We start from the raw sequence: 17,147 nt of genomic DNA, 5'->3' as shown, positions 1-17,147 counted from the left end.
TTGGTGTCAGACACTACTATTCTCTCTCTCTCTCTCTCTCTCTCTCTCTCTCTCTCTCTCTCTCTCTCTCTTTCTGGGGTGTGTGTCTTATGTCATTGCAGCTGGTCTTGAATTGGTGGGCTCCAGAGTTGTCCCAGCCAAGCCTCTCTAGTAGCCCCCTTTACCACCACACCTGGCTTTGTTTTATCCCATTGTATTTTTGCAAAGATCATGAGCTAGACATGACTATTAGTCCCACTTTATAAACAAAGAAACAAAGGCCTAACTTGCACAGTTACACTCAGTAGGTAGCAGATGCAGAATTGGAACCCCATCTGAGTAACGCTGGGTCCCCCACATGCTGCTCTTGGTCAAGGTTCCTGGACTAAGCTTGGGTTGATAGGACAGCCCAGCGAGACATTGGCAAAGATGAAGTGTGGGGGCCTGAGGGAGCATTCCCTTACAAATCTCACAGGACACTTGATGTTGTATATGATTTAGATTTGAGCTTGATTTCTTCATTTACAAATCCTTGGACCTTTTGGGGAACTCTTTGTCTAGCCTCTGTATACATATTATTTTTGTTCCAGAAACAAACCTACTGAACCTGACATTTCCAAGATTCTGGGATGATGCTGAGGAGAACCGGACAGGTGCCCACCCTAGAGAAATATTCAGTGAAGTGTGGGAGGGTGTGGGTTCATAGAGGAGGCTAATCCAGCAAGAGATGCTCTAAAAGAGGTACTCAGTGCTCTGAGGTGATGGACTCACTGTGGCTGGATAGCCAGGCTGGCAGCAGCTGCAAGATGCAGCTCCTCGGTGCTGAGGAGAATGCCAGCTGAGGGACCAGGCCCACCCACAAGGACTCTCCATCACTGTGTGTCCTCAGGAGATCCAGACACCTCCAGCTGCATTATTTCTCCCTAGGCCTCTCCTGAAGCCACCCAGACCCAAGATGGTGACCATGCTGTTGCTCCTGGCCACACTGGCAGGCCTCTTCACTGCAGCCAAGGGACAAACTTTCCATCTTGGGAAATGCCCAACTCCTTCAGTGCAAGAGAATTTTGACGTGCTAAAGGTGTGGTAACTCAAACCTCCCCTGTGTTTTGAGCATGCTGAGAGGTTCATTTTATTCTCTAATCTCCAAAGCAAGTCTTGGGGGAAATGTGGAGGTCTCTGCAGAGACAAGCCAGCAGAATAACGATCCATGTGAGGCAAGAAGGAAATTCGGTTCAACATGACTTAGTAGCCGGTCGGTGTTGATTCAAACTTCTAGAGTCTGACACTGGGCATTTCATTTTAGTCATATTTAAGTACAGAGCAACTTGGAAAAATTTTTTCTTGGTGTAACACAATGCTGGGTGCACAAAGATGCATAACTACATTGAAACTTGCTCAAAGTACATGTCAGGTCTTCTGGGAAGATGGGCTCTATACATAGGCGGCATGTATCATCTTAAGGGACTAGAGGAGGATCTGGTGTGTTCTCCATCATACAGATAGCACAGACATCATCTAGTCTATTAACCACCTCTGGTTCTGGTTATGGGAGCTTGCAGGGAGCCTCTGGTCATACAGACTACTGATCATCTCTGGCCTGATTGAGGGATCTTAGGGGAGTGAGGTATGGCTTGGTCCTACCAACAGCACAGGGGTTACCTAGGCTATTAGTCACCTCCATCCCCAGCCTTCTGGGCAGAAAACAACTGATACATCTTTTCCTTGAAGAGACGACCCTGCATGTTTAACATTCCTGGCTTCCCTAGTGCTATCTGGAAGCATACAGACCTTTGTACTCCCAACAGGCAAGGCACTTACCTTATTTTGGGGTTTCCCTGAAGCAGTGTCTGAGGCCAGAAAGGGGAGAGGGGGAGTCTTTGGTACCTCAGCTTGCCCCACAGATGGATGCCAACAGGCTGTAGGTGCTCCCATGGCCCTGGCTGGGGAGAGCGGGGGTGGCAAGCATGAGCTGTCAGTGTATGGGAATTGGCCCCCACCACTGTGGGGAGATGGGGGTGAAGGTATAATAGGAACAGGGGCATTAACTGTGGCTACTTCACTACTATTGTCCTATAGAGAGAGAAGGTGAGTGCCCTTCTCAAGTGACACAGGTCGTTAGTTCATGCACACAGGACGCAAAACTAGGCTTCCTGTGGGATAACTTGAGACCGGACCTAGGAAAGGCCAGAAGTCCCCAGGGGTCTTTCCTCGTTACCTACAATACAACTGGCTCCCCATAAACGCTGCTTCTTCCTGGCATGAGGCAGAGGGAACAGCGGCTCCCACGACTGGGGAAGGCCTGAATTCTAACCGCAAGGCCCTTCTCCTTAAAGGGTTTTGGTTGCTTTTAGGGAGCAGCACACTTGGTTTGAGAAACACTGAAATTATCAGTCACTGGAACTTTGGGGTGAGTGCTGGGAATGTTAGAGGGTGGGCTGGGCAGAGCTGGGACGGAAGAGCTTAGCAATTAGAGGGGCAGAGTAAGGTGGCAGAGTGCCCACATAAGGAAGGAAAAGCCACACGCTCAGGTCTGCGCGCGCACGCGCGAGCACACACACACACACACACACACACACACACACACACACACACACACCCTTTATGATACTATCCAGAGAATTTGAGTTAGATTTCAGACTGGAAGTAAAAATTCCAAAATACCCTGGAAATTATAACTGATATCTTCAACTATAGAAGTCCTTTGAGAACGGAAGTGAAATGTTTTTAAAAGATTTTTTAAAAAATGTATGTGCATGTGTGTGCATCTGTGTGTGAATGTGCATAAGTGTGCAGGTGCCCGTGGAGAGAGTGTTGGATCCCCTGGAGCTGGAGTTACAGAGAGTTGTGAGCTGTCCAATGTGTATGCTGGGACTTGAACTCCAGTCCTCTTTAAGAGCAGCAAGAGCTTTTAACTGCAGCCCCAAAGCAGAATTATTTTAAGGCAAAAATTGTATTAAGATTAGTTTAGCCGGGCGGTGGTGGTGCTCACCTGTAATCCCAGCACTGGGGAGGCAAAGCCAGGTGGATCTCTGTGAGTTCAAGGTCAGCCTGGTCTACAGAGCTAATCCAGGACAGGCTCCAAAGCTACAGAGAAACCCTGTCTCAAAAAACCAAAAAAAAAAAAAAAAAAAAGATTAGTTTATATAGCATATTACTGGCTTGTTCAAAAAGGTTTTTATTTCAAGGATTTTTAATATATTCGCTGTTATGCAACCATCATTAAATCAATTTTAGAACACTTTCATTATCCTAAGAAGAAAGCACAAACCCCCTGACAGTCTCTCTAGCTGGATTCCTGCGAGAAACAACTTGAGAGAGGGGAGATCTCTTGTGGCTCCTGGTTTCAGTGGTTTCAGGCCGTGGTTCATGTGGCCCACAGGCTTATGGTGAGGCAGAACATCATCGGATATGTAGTTCAGAAGGCTGCTTAGCCTTATGGTGGCCAGTAAGCAGAGAGAACAGCAGGACAGGAAACAGGAGCCTTCTCTCCTGGGCATGCACTCAGTAACCTACTTCCCCTAACTAGACCCCTCCCACTTACAACCTACCAATATCGAAAATCCATCAAGGGACAAATCCATTGATTAGGTCAGTGCCTTCAGCATCCAGTCACTTCCTCAAAAGTTCCACCGCTGAGCTCTGCTCACATCAGAACCAAACCTCCAACGCTCGAACCTGAGGAGAAGCTTTACATCCAAACCAGAACGGTCCCTTTCTTCCCAACGCTACCATATCCACACAACCAATATTTTACTTTCTGTCGATGTGAATTTGTCTATGGCATATACAATGCTAGCTTTTTGTGCCTGAAGAAGATGTTTTCAAGGTTCACCTGTGTTGCAGCGAGCATCAGTACTTCGCTCCTTTTGTTGCCAAATGATGTATGGGGTGATGCTACAGTTTATTTATCCTTATGGCTTGAGTTGTTTTACTTTTTTGTTATAGAAATGCTGCTGCTGTGGACATTCAGGCTTGGGGACTTTTTGGGAGAGAGCAGCCTATGTTTTCAGTTCTTTGGGGTATATATGAAGTGGAATTGCTGAAGTGGTAATCCGTGTCTGGCTTTTTGACAAGCGGTTGGGCCGTTTTAGAAGAATTGCACCGTTCATTGTACATTCTCACAAACAGCCTCTAACACTGATTCCCTTACCTCTTCGCCAGCAGCTGTTACCAGTGCCCTCTTTTCTCATAGGTGCCGTGGGGGCATTAAGCCGTATCATTTCCGTTTCCTAAGGCCTAATGGTGTTGGGTATCTTTTTATGTACTTATGAGCCATGTGGAAATCCTCCATCCGAATCTTTTGCCCTTAAAAAAAGAGGCAGGGGGTTAAAAAAAAAAAAAAAAAAAAAAAGCTGGGCATGGTGGTGCACTTGGGAGGCAGAGACAGGTGGATCTCTCTGAGTTTGAGGCCAGCCTGGGCTACAGAGTGAGTTCCAGGACAAACACAGAGAAACCGTGTGTCAAACGCCCCCCCCCCAAAAAAAAGTATTTTAATTTAATTTAATGCTCTCCTCCTATGCTAGATGCAAATCTCTTCTGATTATATTAACAGAGTTTATCCCATTTGATGGAACATTTCCCTTTATTGATATGCCCTTTGAAGCATGAGGGTTTTTTTTTTTTTTTATACTGATAAAGTCCAATTTGCTCATGTTTTGTTGTTGTTGTTGCTTGTACTTGTGGGGTCAGGCTTACAATCGTAAGTACCTAATTAGTAAGTAACTCATTAATTAGTTCAGTAGGTAGCACGCTGTCCCTAGAGAAGCCTTGCCCAATCCAAGGCTATGAAGATTTACCCCTCTATGTTCTTCTCAGGGTTTCGTAGTTGAAGCCCTTGCATTTAAGCCTTTGATCCATGTTAAGTTACATTTGTGTCATAGAAGTATCCAATTCCATTTGCGTGCCTTTCCAGTGTTTGTTAAAAAGACCAATTATCCATTGATAGTCTTAATATCCATAGTGAAAATCAGTTGACGGTGGATATGAAGTTTTATTTTCAAAACTTCAATTCTATTCTAGTTATGTCTGTACTTACTCCAATTTTGATTACTACAGATTTGTCATTAAGTTTCTAATCAAAATACAGGAGTCCTTCAACTTTATTCTTCAAACTATTCTTTGTCCCTTGTATTTTCATGATTTTTATGATCAGCTTGTCCATTTTTGCAGAGAATATAAAGAATAATGCATAGAGTATTGCCATCCTAACACTCTCTGCTTATGAGCATAAGCTATCTTTCTATCTATGATTTTTTGGGGGATTTTTGTTTTGTTTTGTTTTTGTTTTTCTAGGCAAGGTTTCTCTATGTACCCCTGGCTGTACTGGAACTCACTCTGTAGACCAGGCTGGCTTCGAACTCACAGAGATCCACCTGCATCTGCCTCCCAAGTGCTGGGATTAAAGGTGTGTGCCACTACTGCCTGGCATCTATTTACCTTTTTGTCTTACCAATATTTTTCAGTTTTCAAAATACAAGTTCCTACATGTCTTTAGTTAAATTTATTCTAAATATTTTCATTCTTTTTATGTTATTATAAATGGAATTTTCTTAATTTCATTGGTAGATTTTTCATCACATGTATAGAAACACTTTTGTATATTGATCTTGCACCTTTGCTGGTTTGTTTGTTTTGTTGGTTTTTTGGTTTTTCTGAGGCAAGCTTTCTCTATATCAGTTCTGGCTGTCCTGGAACTTGCTCTGTAGACCAGGCTGGCCTCGAACTCACAGAGATCCGCCTGCCTCTGCCTCCAGAGTGCTGGGATTAAAGGCATGTGCCACCACTGCCTGACAATCTTGCATCTTTTAAATTTTCAGAACTCATTATTTCAATAGTGTGTGTCTGTGGATTTTTTATTGTTGTTTGTTTGTATTTAAGACTCCTTAGGGAGGCTGGAAATATAGCTCTGTTGTACAAAATCAAGTCTGACTACCATTACCAAATAAATTAAGCCTGGTCACACACATCTCTAGATGAAGGCAAGAGGAACATTCAAAATCACTCAAAAACAGTTTCCCTGGACTTTGTGTATACAGTAATAGGTCATCTACAAATAAAGGTGATTTTGCATCTTTTCCAGTTTTCTTTTTTAGATATCAAATTGTCCTCATATAGAAACTTGTTCAATGAGAAAATTTTACAGAGGAATACGGGATCATGTGGGAACATGACATGACAATCTCTCACCTCTGAGTTTCCTTGTTTCTGGAAAGTCTTATTTCCTGGCTCTTGACTGTAGATCGCTCAAGTCGCTTGAGTAGTTAAGGACTGTTAAAGGTATGATAAGATGGAAATTTTTCTGAGGGTGCTTATGAAACCTGTTAGCCTCGCTTTTTTAGTACTCCCAATGAAGGTCAACTTCAATTGGGTTGTTTTGTTTCGTTAGGTTTCTGTTGTGGTTAGTGTGTTTGTTTGAGATAGGCTGGCCTTGAACTCTCCATGTATCTGGTGCTGACCTTGGATTCCTAATTTCCCACTCCGTATACCTCCCAGGTTCTGGGATTAGAGGCCTCTGCTAAATCTCAGTGTTTTTAACGGACTGTGGGGGCTCACTAAAGCAGTTCGAAAAGTAGGGTCGAAGATGTGGGCGTGCCCTTGTGCTGAGTCACGTGACCGAAGCCACGTGCCACGTGACCGGGGCCGGGTTGTCGCGTGACCGGAACCCTGTCAGTCGTTCTCAGGATGCTTCTGAATGTTGGAAGGTGAATGCATGCTTCACTTGCTCTGTTGAGTGACAGATGTTTAAATACACAGAACGATCATAATTAATATTTTGACTAGGCAAATATACTCAAGTAGTTCGAAATGCTGAATGTGCAAAAGAGAGCTGGGCCCATAGCTCAGTGATAGCATAAGGTGTATGGCTAGTATAAAGTGTATGTTTTGTTCCGTCTCCAGAACCACGGAGGGCGGGGGCTGGGGGAGGACACAACCAGCCCAGACCCCAAAGGTCCAAAGGAGCATACGATGACATTCCCCTTAGTTTCTTCCCCCAGGAGCAACCAGTAAAGCCAGCCTATTGTTTACCTGTTTTTAGACAATGTGTACATATATAAGCGAATATGTGTAAGACTGTGGTAGCCAAAATAACAGCTTCCAGATGCCCATGGCCTGCTTTCTAACCTGTGAACGTCCTACCTCCCATGGAATAAAGGGGATTCTACCGAGGTGACCTGAGATGGCCAGATTGGATATCCAGGTGGACCCAACTTAATCACATAAATTATTAGAAGCAGAACACTCTTCCTAGCTGTGTTAGAGAGGTTTGATGAAGAAGTGAGATCTCATCAGGGAGGCACAGTGTAAGGTCAGCCGAAATGAAATATGGAGGACTTCCAGGTCCAGAAAACAGGCAGCCTCTGTAACGTGGGGAGAGCGAAGATGCCCACTCTCTCCCTCAGAGCCTCCGGGAGGGGAGGAAGCCCACATCTCAATTTTAGCCTAGTGAGGTTAGGATCAGAGTCTGGCTTACAGAACCACAAGTCAATAAATCTTTGCTGGTTAGACTTTGTAGCTCGTCACCACCAAAATAGAAACCCCTTACGATAAGCTTTTATTGTTATACGAAAGGCCGTTAAAATACAGCCCATCTCAAATCTGGCTCTTTGCTCCTTCCTTCTTTAGATACCTTCAAGATAATTGCATTTACCTTTTTTAAAAAAGGTGTGTGTGTGGGGGGGAGTGTTGTTTAAAATGTCGTCTGATAGATGCACCATCCGTTATTTCCCCAGCCCCTCACTGGACTATTTCCTGCCTTTTATTGTGACAGACAGAGATACAACAGATAACCTTGTACACACACACATTTTTTTTTTTTTTTACAGCAGGAGATACAGTCCCAGAAGTTCAATTGCTAGGCTAAAGAGCATGTGCTTTTAGTTTTGCTCAATAGTAGCAAGCTGCCCTCTGCAGAGGGTACCAATGCCAAGCGGCCGCTCAGCCAGCAGGTCTGAGTTACACAATTCAAAGATGCCTCGTAGAATGATCAGCTGTTGGAAGTGGAAGGTGTTTTCCAGCCACCAGATAATCCCTTCCTTTCACAGAGGCTGGAATTTCACACAGGTTTTGACTGAATAGAACTCTGAGGACATATCTAAATAAAGAGCCCTTGAGGAGTAGAATGTGGCATACAACCAGTACCCGCACACCCATTCACTTCTTCTCACTTGAAACACTAGCTTGCCCAGTTGGCTGGGAATGATGCAGCCCATTTGGCCCGGGTGTCCCCTGGAAAGGGTTCTGCTTCTAAGACGACAATGGGAAAGAGCCAGCAGGTCCCCAGAGAGCCCCTGGGTTTTGCCCTGCTTCTTGTTGTCTGTGCAGTATCTTGGAAGGTGGTATGAAATCGAGAAGATCCCATCGAGCTTTGAGAGAGGGGACTGCAATCAAGCCAACTACTTGCTGATGGAGAATGGCAACATCAAAATGATAAACCAGGAGAGGAGGTGAGTGACCGACCACATGCCTGCCTGGGACGACCTTGTTCTGTGCTTAGGGGTGGGGAGAAGGTGCGTGTGTTACTCAAGCTAGGCAGGATGGTCAGGACTGGGATGCGTGTGTTCTCTTCTTTAGCCACTCCTGAGCACCTGCTGAATACCAGATGCTGAGAGAGACAACGGGGAGTCAACAGTAATGTAGCCAGCACCCCTGCTATCGTTGTGAAACGGAGACTCTGGTAGCAGAGGACATTAGGCTGCCTTGTCTGGCCTCCAAACTGAGAGAGAAGCCCTTTCTGTCCACTTACTCACAGAGGCCATCAAGTTTTGTTGAACACTTTTGGGAACTTGCAGCTCATTTTTATCCTGTGGCTATTTATCCCACTTCCAGTCTGCTTCCCTGCTAGGGACCTCCACACCCTTTTCTCTCCTTTTTCTCTTTTTCCTTCTTTTGAGTCAGGATCTTATGTAGCCCAGGCTGGTCTCCAACTCACTGTGTAGCCAAGGATAGTCTGGAATTTCTGGTCCTTCTTAGTGCTGGGATTACAAGTGTGTGCCACCAAGCCTTGTTTGTGCAGTACCAATGTTAACCTAGGGCCTTTTGTATGCTAAGAAGCACCCTACTGAATGAGACACATCTCCAGTCCCAGGCACCTCCTTTTCTTGCTAAGCCGGCATCAGATACACGTACTTACTCTCTAGCTTATGTCAACAGGATGTCTCTTAGAAGTATGTACTTCTATCACTAAGCGCACTGGACATTGATATTCAATCTAAAACTTTTCGCTCTGGAGAGCAGACATGAAGAGACCCAGGATGAGGTCCTTCTTGCTTACCCTCCACCAACAAACGTTACATCACCAACAAATACATTTAAGTATTTCCTGTACGCAAGTCATTCCTTCTCCCCTGAAAATATATTTATTTAATTCCCATGACATAGCAAAACAGATACAGTTACAGACCTCATGGATGAGACAATTTAGGTTCAGAGAGGTTAAGCACCTTGTTCAGGGAGCATGCAACTGACACATGATGATGCTAAGGTTTGGACCCAGGAGACGGGACCCAAGAGACCAAGTGTAAAAAGTCTAGAGATGAAGGGGTGTTCTTTCTGTTCCTTACAAGATCTGAGGACAGTATTCAACTCCAAGGAAACAACCACCCTCAGCCCTCAAGTCGCTGGGTCCACAGAGGCTGTCTGTGTCCCCAATACCATTCACTCACTTCCCTGTGTGCCAGAGCCGAGCCAGTGACTCCCACCCTGCATAAACCAGAGGAAGGAAGGGAGGGAGGGACGGAGAGAGGGAGGGAGGGAGGGAGGGAAGAAAAAAAGGAGGGAAGGAAGAAGGCTCTTGAGGGCCTCTGACAGAATTCCAGCTCCTTTTGGAGCCCCAGGGGAAGGCTGCATGAAGGGCTGACTACAGGGATTGAAATGCCTTTGCCGGGAATCTCCCAGGAATTTTACAGGCTCTGTATTAGTCAGCGGCTTCTCCTCACAGTGGAATTCCAGAGAAAAGGTTTATTTGGGCCATAGTTCAGGAAGTTCCGTCTGGAACCAAGGAGCTTTATTCCTTGAGCTTCTGGTGAAATGGGCACAGCATGGTGGGAATGTGGGGTAGGAAAAACAATTCTCCCCAGGAGGGAAGAAAGAGAATCAGGGTCCCACAGTCTTCTTTGAAGGCATACCTCCAGTGATGTAAGAATCTCTTCCCACTCTCAACTCCACCATAACAGCACCACCCTTGGGACCAAACCTTTCCTTGGTCCTTGGGGGGACATTTATCCAGACCGTAGCAGGCAGGAGAGTTCTAATGACCTCTTTTCTTTATATTTTATTTTATTTTATTTTATTTATTTATTTTTTTCGAGACAGGGTTTCTCTGTGTACCTTTGCGCCCCTGGCTCTGCCTCCCAAGTGCTGGGATTACAGGCGTGCGCCACCACTGCCCGGCTTTATTTTGGTTTTTTAAGACAGGGTTTCTCAGTGTAGCCCTGGCTGTACTGGAACTCTGTAGACCAGGCTGGCCTCGGACTCAGAGACCCACCTGCCTCTGCCTGCTGATTGCTGAGATGAAAGGTGTATGCCATCTCCACCTGGCAGTAATGACCTCTTTTCAGTGAAATATTATGTCCCGTTAGGTACCAAACCCATGACACATAGGGAGCTGGAATTCTCAGCCTGTGTTCAAGAACTTGGGGCCCAGAAGAGCTGGCCTAGAGTGGGAAGAGTGAAGGGATAAGGCTTTGCCACTTGGCTGCCGGGTTCTAGATCTGAGGTTAGCTAGTCTGTAGCCAGTAGCAATGGAAGTACCATTCCTGAGGCTGTCTGGGCATCAACTAAAGTAAAAGGTGTAAAGCTCTGACAGCAGTGTTGTAATGTGGCATGTGGTAATCATCTAATAAAGATGACCTTTTCATGGCTGAACTCCTGCCACTTGAAAACACAGATTGGAGCCAGTAAGACGGCTCAGCAGGCAAAGGTGCCTACCACCAAGCCGAGTCCCCCAAGTACCCTCTGACCTACACACACTAGTGTCATGATAGACGTATGCGCACAGACACTAAACAACTGTAACAAAAATAATATTTAAAAGCAAATACAAATGCATGTTTCCCGTGAGCACGTTGCGCCTTTATGATCAGAGACTGGTGTTTGGAGACCTATTCTGGGACAAGACACAAATGATAGTGGAGAGGAGAGGAGTCTGATTTGTTGCTAAGTTACCAATTGCAGATGGAAAGAAACCATCTTCTAGGAGAGACAGCAGGGCATGGTGCCTGGCCCTACATAGTGACAGACAATGCAGCCAGGGACAGGAGAGTACCTTTCCCAACCTCCCTTACCTACAGCTTAGGATCTGGTTTCAGAGCACCCCTGTAAGAGGATTTTTCTGTCCCTCTTACCAGCTCCCAAATCATGACATGGAGACTTATTATTATGAAAGCTCAGCCGATAGCTTAGACTTGTTTGTAACTAGCTCTTATAACTTAAATTAACCCATGTTTTTATTAATCTACGTTCTACCACGTGACTTTTACCTCTCTCCCATTTTGTGTGTCTGACCAGTCCAGCCTCTGGCTGGCTTCTCCGCCGTTCTTCCTGGCGCCCTCTGTGCCTGGAAATCCTGCCTAGCTATTGGCTGCTGGCTTTTTACTAAACCAGTCTGAGTGATACATATTCACAGTGCACAAAAAGATTCTTCCACACCACGCCCCTCACTGCTAACCATAGCACTAACCTCCTGACTTCCTCACACATACTTAGCTCTCATGGTTGCCCTGCTGGAGGACTGAGAGGCAGGCAGCCCCTTTGCCCTCTCCCGAAGAGGAACAGTCATGTCTAGGCACCCCCTTCTCTGGCCTCTTCCCCAAGGCTTTGCCCTGTCCTCTGGGTTCATGAAGTCATTGGGAGTTAGTCTGAAATGGGCCAGGTCCTTGTGAGGGGTCCAAGTACTTCCTTGGTTCCAAGACCAGCACATTTAAGACATGCCGCCATTTTATATACCACTAAGAAAGAATGGCTCTGCCCCCCACTAAGTGTTGGGGGACCAGTTATAAGATGTGTGTTTTTTCACAATCATGTCTCTGAGAACGGGACTTGTCATAATGGCCAGGTCTCCTCCGTGCCTCTGAGACAACCTGCTCTGTTTCAGAATCTCCCACGCTCACTTGGACACTAGCTGAACTGGAGGGGTTTTCAGACCTCAAGCCCCTCGATGGGACAAAGCCACCCCGAAGCAACGCAGGGGTGATGGGAAGTGCCTCCAGACCCCTTCCGCTTTGCATTATTTTCAGTCACTAGTTCCTCCTTCCTCCGGTTTTTCTTTTTCGTGGTAGTCCTCTCCTCTGTAAAGAAACGGTCTCGTAGGGGGTTGTTTTCTCTATTTTCCCATCCCCCTTTAATCCCTCCTTTGGAGCCTGGGAGCAGGAAGGGCTTGAAAGGCAAATGGCAAACATAAAAACCCAGTGTGGAAATGCAAGGGCCCAGTGTAGAACCCAAACCCCAGGCAGTGTCAAAGTGGCTTCTTGTTCACAGACGCTGTCTTCCTCCACTGAATCTCACACAGTCACGGAGGAAAGGCGGGGTCCAAAACCAGGTCTGGCTGGCCTTTCAAGAGCCTCTCACACCAGCCACCACCCCACTGGCGGCCAGAGCCCTTAGGGCACAAAGCTGGACTTTCATTGATTTGGGGTTTTCAATGAGTTTTTTCCCCCATCCTTTCCCATATCTTTTTTCCTTTCCTTGTTTCTTTTCTCTCTTTTTTTTCTCTCGCCTTAGACCTGACGGAACCATGAACCAAGTCGAAGGTGAAGCCAAATACACCAACCTCTCTGAGCCAGCCAAGCTCCTAGTCAAGTTTTTTGAGTGTAAGTATCCACTTCCTTCAGGGAGCATCAGGGAAGGGAGATCTGTAGCTGGAAAGCCGGAGCCCTGTATTCACACACATCTGAGTGCTCATCAGGGTTCAATTCAATGCACAATTATTCAATGCACACCTACTGTGTGCTGTTTCCTGGACTAGGCTCCGGGATGCATAAGGGTGCGGTGATGGGCAAGACAGAGCTGGCCACGTCCTTCCAGGCTGGCATCCCATGTGGACACTTAGGAGGTGCCAGGAAAGTTCCTTGGCATTCCCGGGGTGAGGCCCACAGAGAGACATACATGGTATGGGTAGGAGACAGGATCCAGTCTGGTCTCATGGGAAACAGGAGCCCCCAGATTACCAGATGTTAGGAGAACAATCCACATGTGCAGAAGCTTGCAGGCAGGAGGCGACAGGCATGAAGAAGGCAAGCCTGACTCTGCCACTCTCCAGTCTCTCTGTTCTGACCTGAGTTCCGGTCTAACTTAGGAAGGTATGCAGCAACAGAGAGAGAGTAGTTCCTTTTGCGGTCTCTGTAGATACACTGGAGAACTCAGCTCAGGCCTGTGAGGTTTTCTCATGCTGGAAATGCTTGGGAGGCCCCTCTCCCTACCCGTAGGGCAGACACTGACAGTCACTCCCGGGCAAGAGACCGAAATCACCAAATCACCTTCCTCCTCCCTGCCACACCCCCTCCACCTCCCATCCCATCCCCCAGTTCCACAACCAGTCAAGTCCCTAAAGTGGGTCAGAGAGGAAGTTCTTCTTAGCCCTGACTGTTCTAGAACTAGCTGTGTAGACCAGGCTGGCCTCGAACTCACAAAGACCTTCCTGCCTCTGCCTCTCCAGTACTGGGTTTAAAGGCGTGCGCCACCACCACTGGGCACCAAGACACATTCTTAAAGCTGAAGGTTTTGTTAACATTATACAGGAAGGAAAGCCCAAACACATTAGCCTCTGCTTCTTCACTCGGGGTGGTTGACTTGAACCTTGGGCCCTCGCCATGCATACCTGACCCTTCTTGCTAAATGCGTCTCCGTGAGTCAGCGTCACCTAAGGAGGCTGTCTGAATCCCCAGTCATCCTGTGTGCCTTTTCCATAATGCTGTCAGAGGGGAGAAGACATAAAAATGGTTCCTGACTGTGGCCACACACTAGAGTCACTGGGGAGTTTTGTTGGTGTTCTTTTTAAATACCAAGCATGGTGGTACATACCTATAATCCCAGCACTGAGGAGGCCAAGGCAGGAGGAATAAATACTAGTTATAGGTCAGCCTGAGCCTTATACTTAGATTCTATCTCAAGATTAAGAGGTGGCCGGTGACGTGGCTCGGTGGATAAAGTCTTTGCCGTTTGAGCCTGAGGATCTGAGTTTGATCCCTGGAACCCACCTAAAGCTAAAGAGAACTAACTCCACAAGTGTCCTCTGACCTCCACACATAAGTCATGTCATGTGCCCCCGTCTCCATCTCTCTCACACACACATTTTAAAAAAAATTTTTTTAAGAAATCCAGCCAGGGTTGGGATTTAGATCAGTGGTAGAGTGCTTGCCTAGCAAGCGCAAGGCCCTGGGTTTGATCCTCAGCTCAAAAGAAAAAAAAAAAAGAAAGAAGTCTAGCCACTTGAAGGTCTGAAGCTAGAGAAGGGTGGGCTTAATAGCTCTCACAACCCCCATGTTTCCCATGTGAAGCACCGAATTAGTGGGTCCCCAGAGCCCCAGAGAGGAGGCTTCCCTTGCCCTGGTCCTTCCTCAAGCTCTGTCTGCTTCTGGTTCTCAGTGACGCCAGCCACACCGTACTGGATCCTGATCACTGACTATGTGAACTACGCTCTTGTGTACTCCTGCACCACCATCATCTGGCTCTTCCATGTGGATTATATTTGGATCCTGGGAAGAAACCCTTTTCTTCCTCCAGAAACAATAACCTACCTAAAAGATATCCTTATTTCCAACAGTATCGACACCCAAAAAATGATAAGCACTGATCAAACGAACTGCCCTGAATTCCCGTAAAGGGAGGGACAGCCACTCTGGGTTACTTCTATGATTTGCGTCCCCTGGCTCCACCCCAACTCCTCAAGAAGACAAACCAAGCAACTGTGACAAGTACCAGAGGGAAAGTTTGGCTATAGAAGCCAGTGGATGGGGCCTCGGGGAAAGTCGATCCAAACCCAGCCAGATCCCGAACTGTCACCCCGCCTCCGCCGCTAGCCCAGTAATAAACATTTTGCTGATCAGCTGTGTTCACAGTGGATTCTGAGTTAAGGTTATTGTGGGAGATTCATTAGAAGCAGATGGTGGGAAACCCTTCAGCGGTTATGTTTAGAAAAACCGTTCTGAACTGTCCTAATTTAAAGGTAGGAGAAGGCCAATGGCAAAGTCAGAGTCTGCTGACCGATCCAGGGTCTCACTGCACAGCAGATACCCCTCTAGAGGGAATCTGGGAGGCTTTCATTTCTGTCTGGAGGCTTCCTTGAAGTTACTTTCTCATTGGGAAGTCTTTGGAGTGGAGCTGAAGAACGAGAGTCCTGGGAGGGTCTATGAGACGAGGAGATTCTGTGAGGGGAAGACAAGGAGATTTTTAAAAACAATGCAAAATTTTCTCTTTCATTCTGTTGGTGTTTACTGAGGTCCAATTGCATTCCACTCACTGAAAAATCTAGAGTTCCCTGCCCCTCCACCCCAGAAGCGTCAGACCTGTAAGAGAGACATCATCAAGATAGAGGGCACCATGGGAAATCTGAGAACATCCCACCCACTTCAAAACACGGGGTCACGCTTACACAGTCTGTCTAAAAGCCTTAAGGGTGTTCCCATGCCTTGGCTCCCCTAGGAAGTCAGGAACCACCTGGTGACGTGTTTTCTGACCATGTGACTTTTAAAATCATCTGACCTCAGATTTCTCACTCTGCAAGTTCACTTAGTTCTTGTGTAGAATATATATTGTATATGTTAATATATACAATTTTCATTTAATTAAAGAAAAATAAACTCAAAATGTAGCTTCCAATTCACAATTCAAAAAGCCTGAAAACCGCTGGGCAAAAAGATAATAAGGGGGTTGTATGTGGTCAGCTACTTTTCCCAACACTGCCTGTGGTGTCCTTCACTGTTCACCAATGCTCTTGGCTACTCTAGAATACAGTGATTCCTTAGAGGGCTAAGCTTGCGGTCACCGGCTATCTCATGATAAAAACTAAATTCTATAGCCGGTGAGATGGCTCAGCTGGCAAAGGCACCCGCCACCAAGCCCGAGGACCTGAGTGTGATCTCTGGGACCCACTTGGTAGGAGAGCACTAACTCCAGCAAGTTGCCCTCTGACCTCCACCCCCCTGTTGAGGATTGCATGTGCCGACATACAAACATACACACACACAATAAATAAATGAAAATGTCAAAAGTAGCTGTGATTTCCTTCTTCTTAGAAGTGCCCTGGCAACATCTGCTTGAGGAAACTTCTGAGAGATCCGGAGAGGGCAGCACACAGGTACCAAACAGGGAAGAAAGCAGGGGTGGGGAGTGGGGGGCCGGGGGAGAAGAGAAGTCCAGTAGGGAACACGGAGCAAAATAAAAAGACAGTACACACTACCCCAGCACAGCCAGCATGAGCTCTAACCATCATCAAGGTATCACCAATCTCAGTTCACAGATGTTGATAAAGCAGACCCCGGTTATCACAGCTCATTACTTGGCCTATAACTACCTAAGTGTACATCTCTGGTGTAAGACAAAAATATTGCAAGTTACGGCTTATGTCCTGGGGTTATTCAGAGACTGTAATCTCTACATAGTTTTAAAAATATTTGACACAGTTTAGGTGAAAGGGAAGATGTATGCACAGAAATGTCCATGGTTTTATTTATGTCAGCCCCAGATGGAAAGCAGTGATACTAAGACAGCAAGGGATCCTGGGTTATAGAACAGCTGTTTGATATCAGACACATGTTCATGAAAATGTGAGAACTACAAAGTCACATGGGAGTTGCTGCTCTATGTGTGGAGATCTGGGAGGTCCCTGATGGCAGCCTTGCAGCTCTGCAGACAGCGAGCAAGTGACTCTACCTCAGTAGCCACAGCCAGCTGAACCAAGGGGTGTCTGCCTGAACTGGGGGCCACCAGGCTACAGTCTGATCAGCTTAACTAAGTGCATGGAAGAGACATGCAGAGATCTGGAGAGGACCTGGATTCAATTCTCAGCTTCTAAAAATAAATTTAAAAAACCCCGAGAGGTTTGGAATGCTGGAGAGCTGTAAGATCTCCTAGTTAGCAGTGACGGTTACTGGTGATAGGCAATGGAAGTTATGGGAGTACAGAGCACAGATGCAGGTATCAGAGGAGACCTTCCGCTCACCCCAGATTCCCCA

General features: G+C 46.5%; 1 protein-coding gene across 1 annotated transcript; it reads left to right on the top strand.

The window, feature by feature from the left end:
- Positions 1-934: 934 nt before the first annotated feature.
- On the top strand, positions 935-14,795 carry Apod (apolipoprotein D). Its single transcript, XM_036204086.1, has 4 exons — positions 935-1,057; positions 8,302-8,423; positions 12,697-12,785; positions 14,560-14,795. The coding sequence occupies exons 1-4, from the start codon at positions 935-937 to the stop codon at positions 14,793-14,795; spliced, it is 570 nt and encodes a 189-aa protein (XP_036059979.1).
- The last annotated feature ends 2,352 nt before the right edge of the window (positions 14,796-17,147 follow it).

Source organism: Onychomys torridus, chromosome 12, assembly GCF_903995425.1.
Source record: "Onychomys torridus chromosome 12, mOncTor1.1, whole genome shotgun sequence".
Classification (NCBI taxonomy): domain Eukaryota; kingdom Metazoa; phylum Chordata; class Mammalia; order Rodentia; family Cricetidae; genus Onychomys; species Onychomys torridus.
This window is presented reverse-complemented; position numbering and strand designations above follow the sequence as displayed.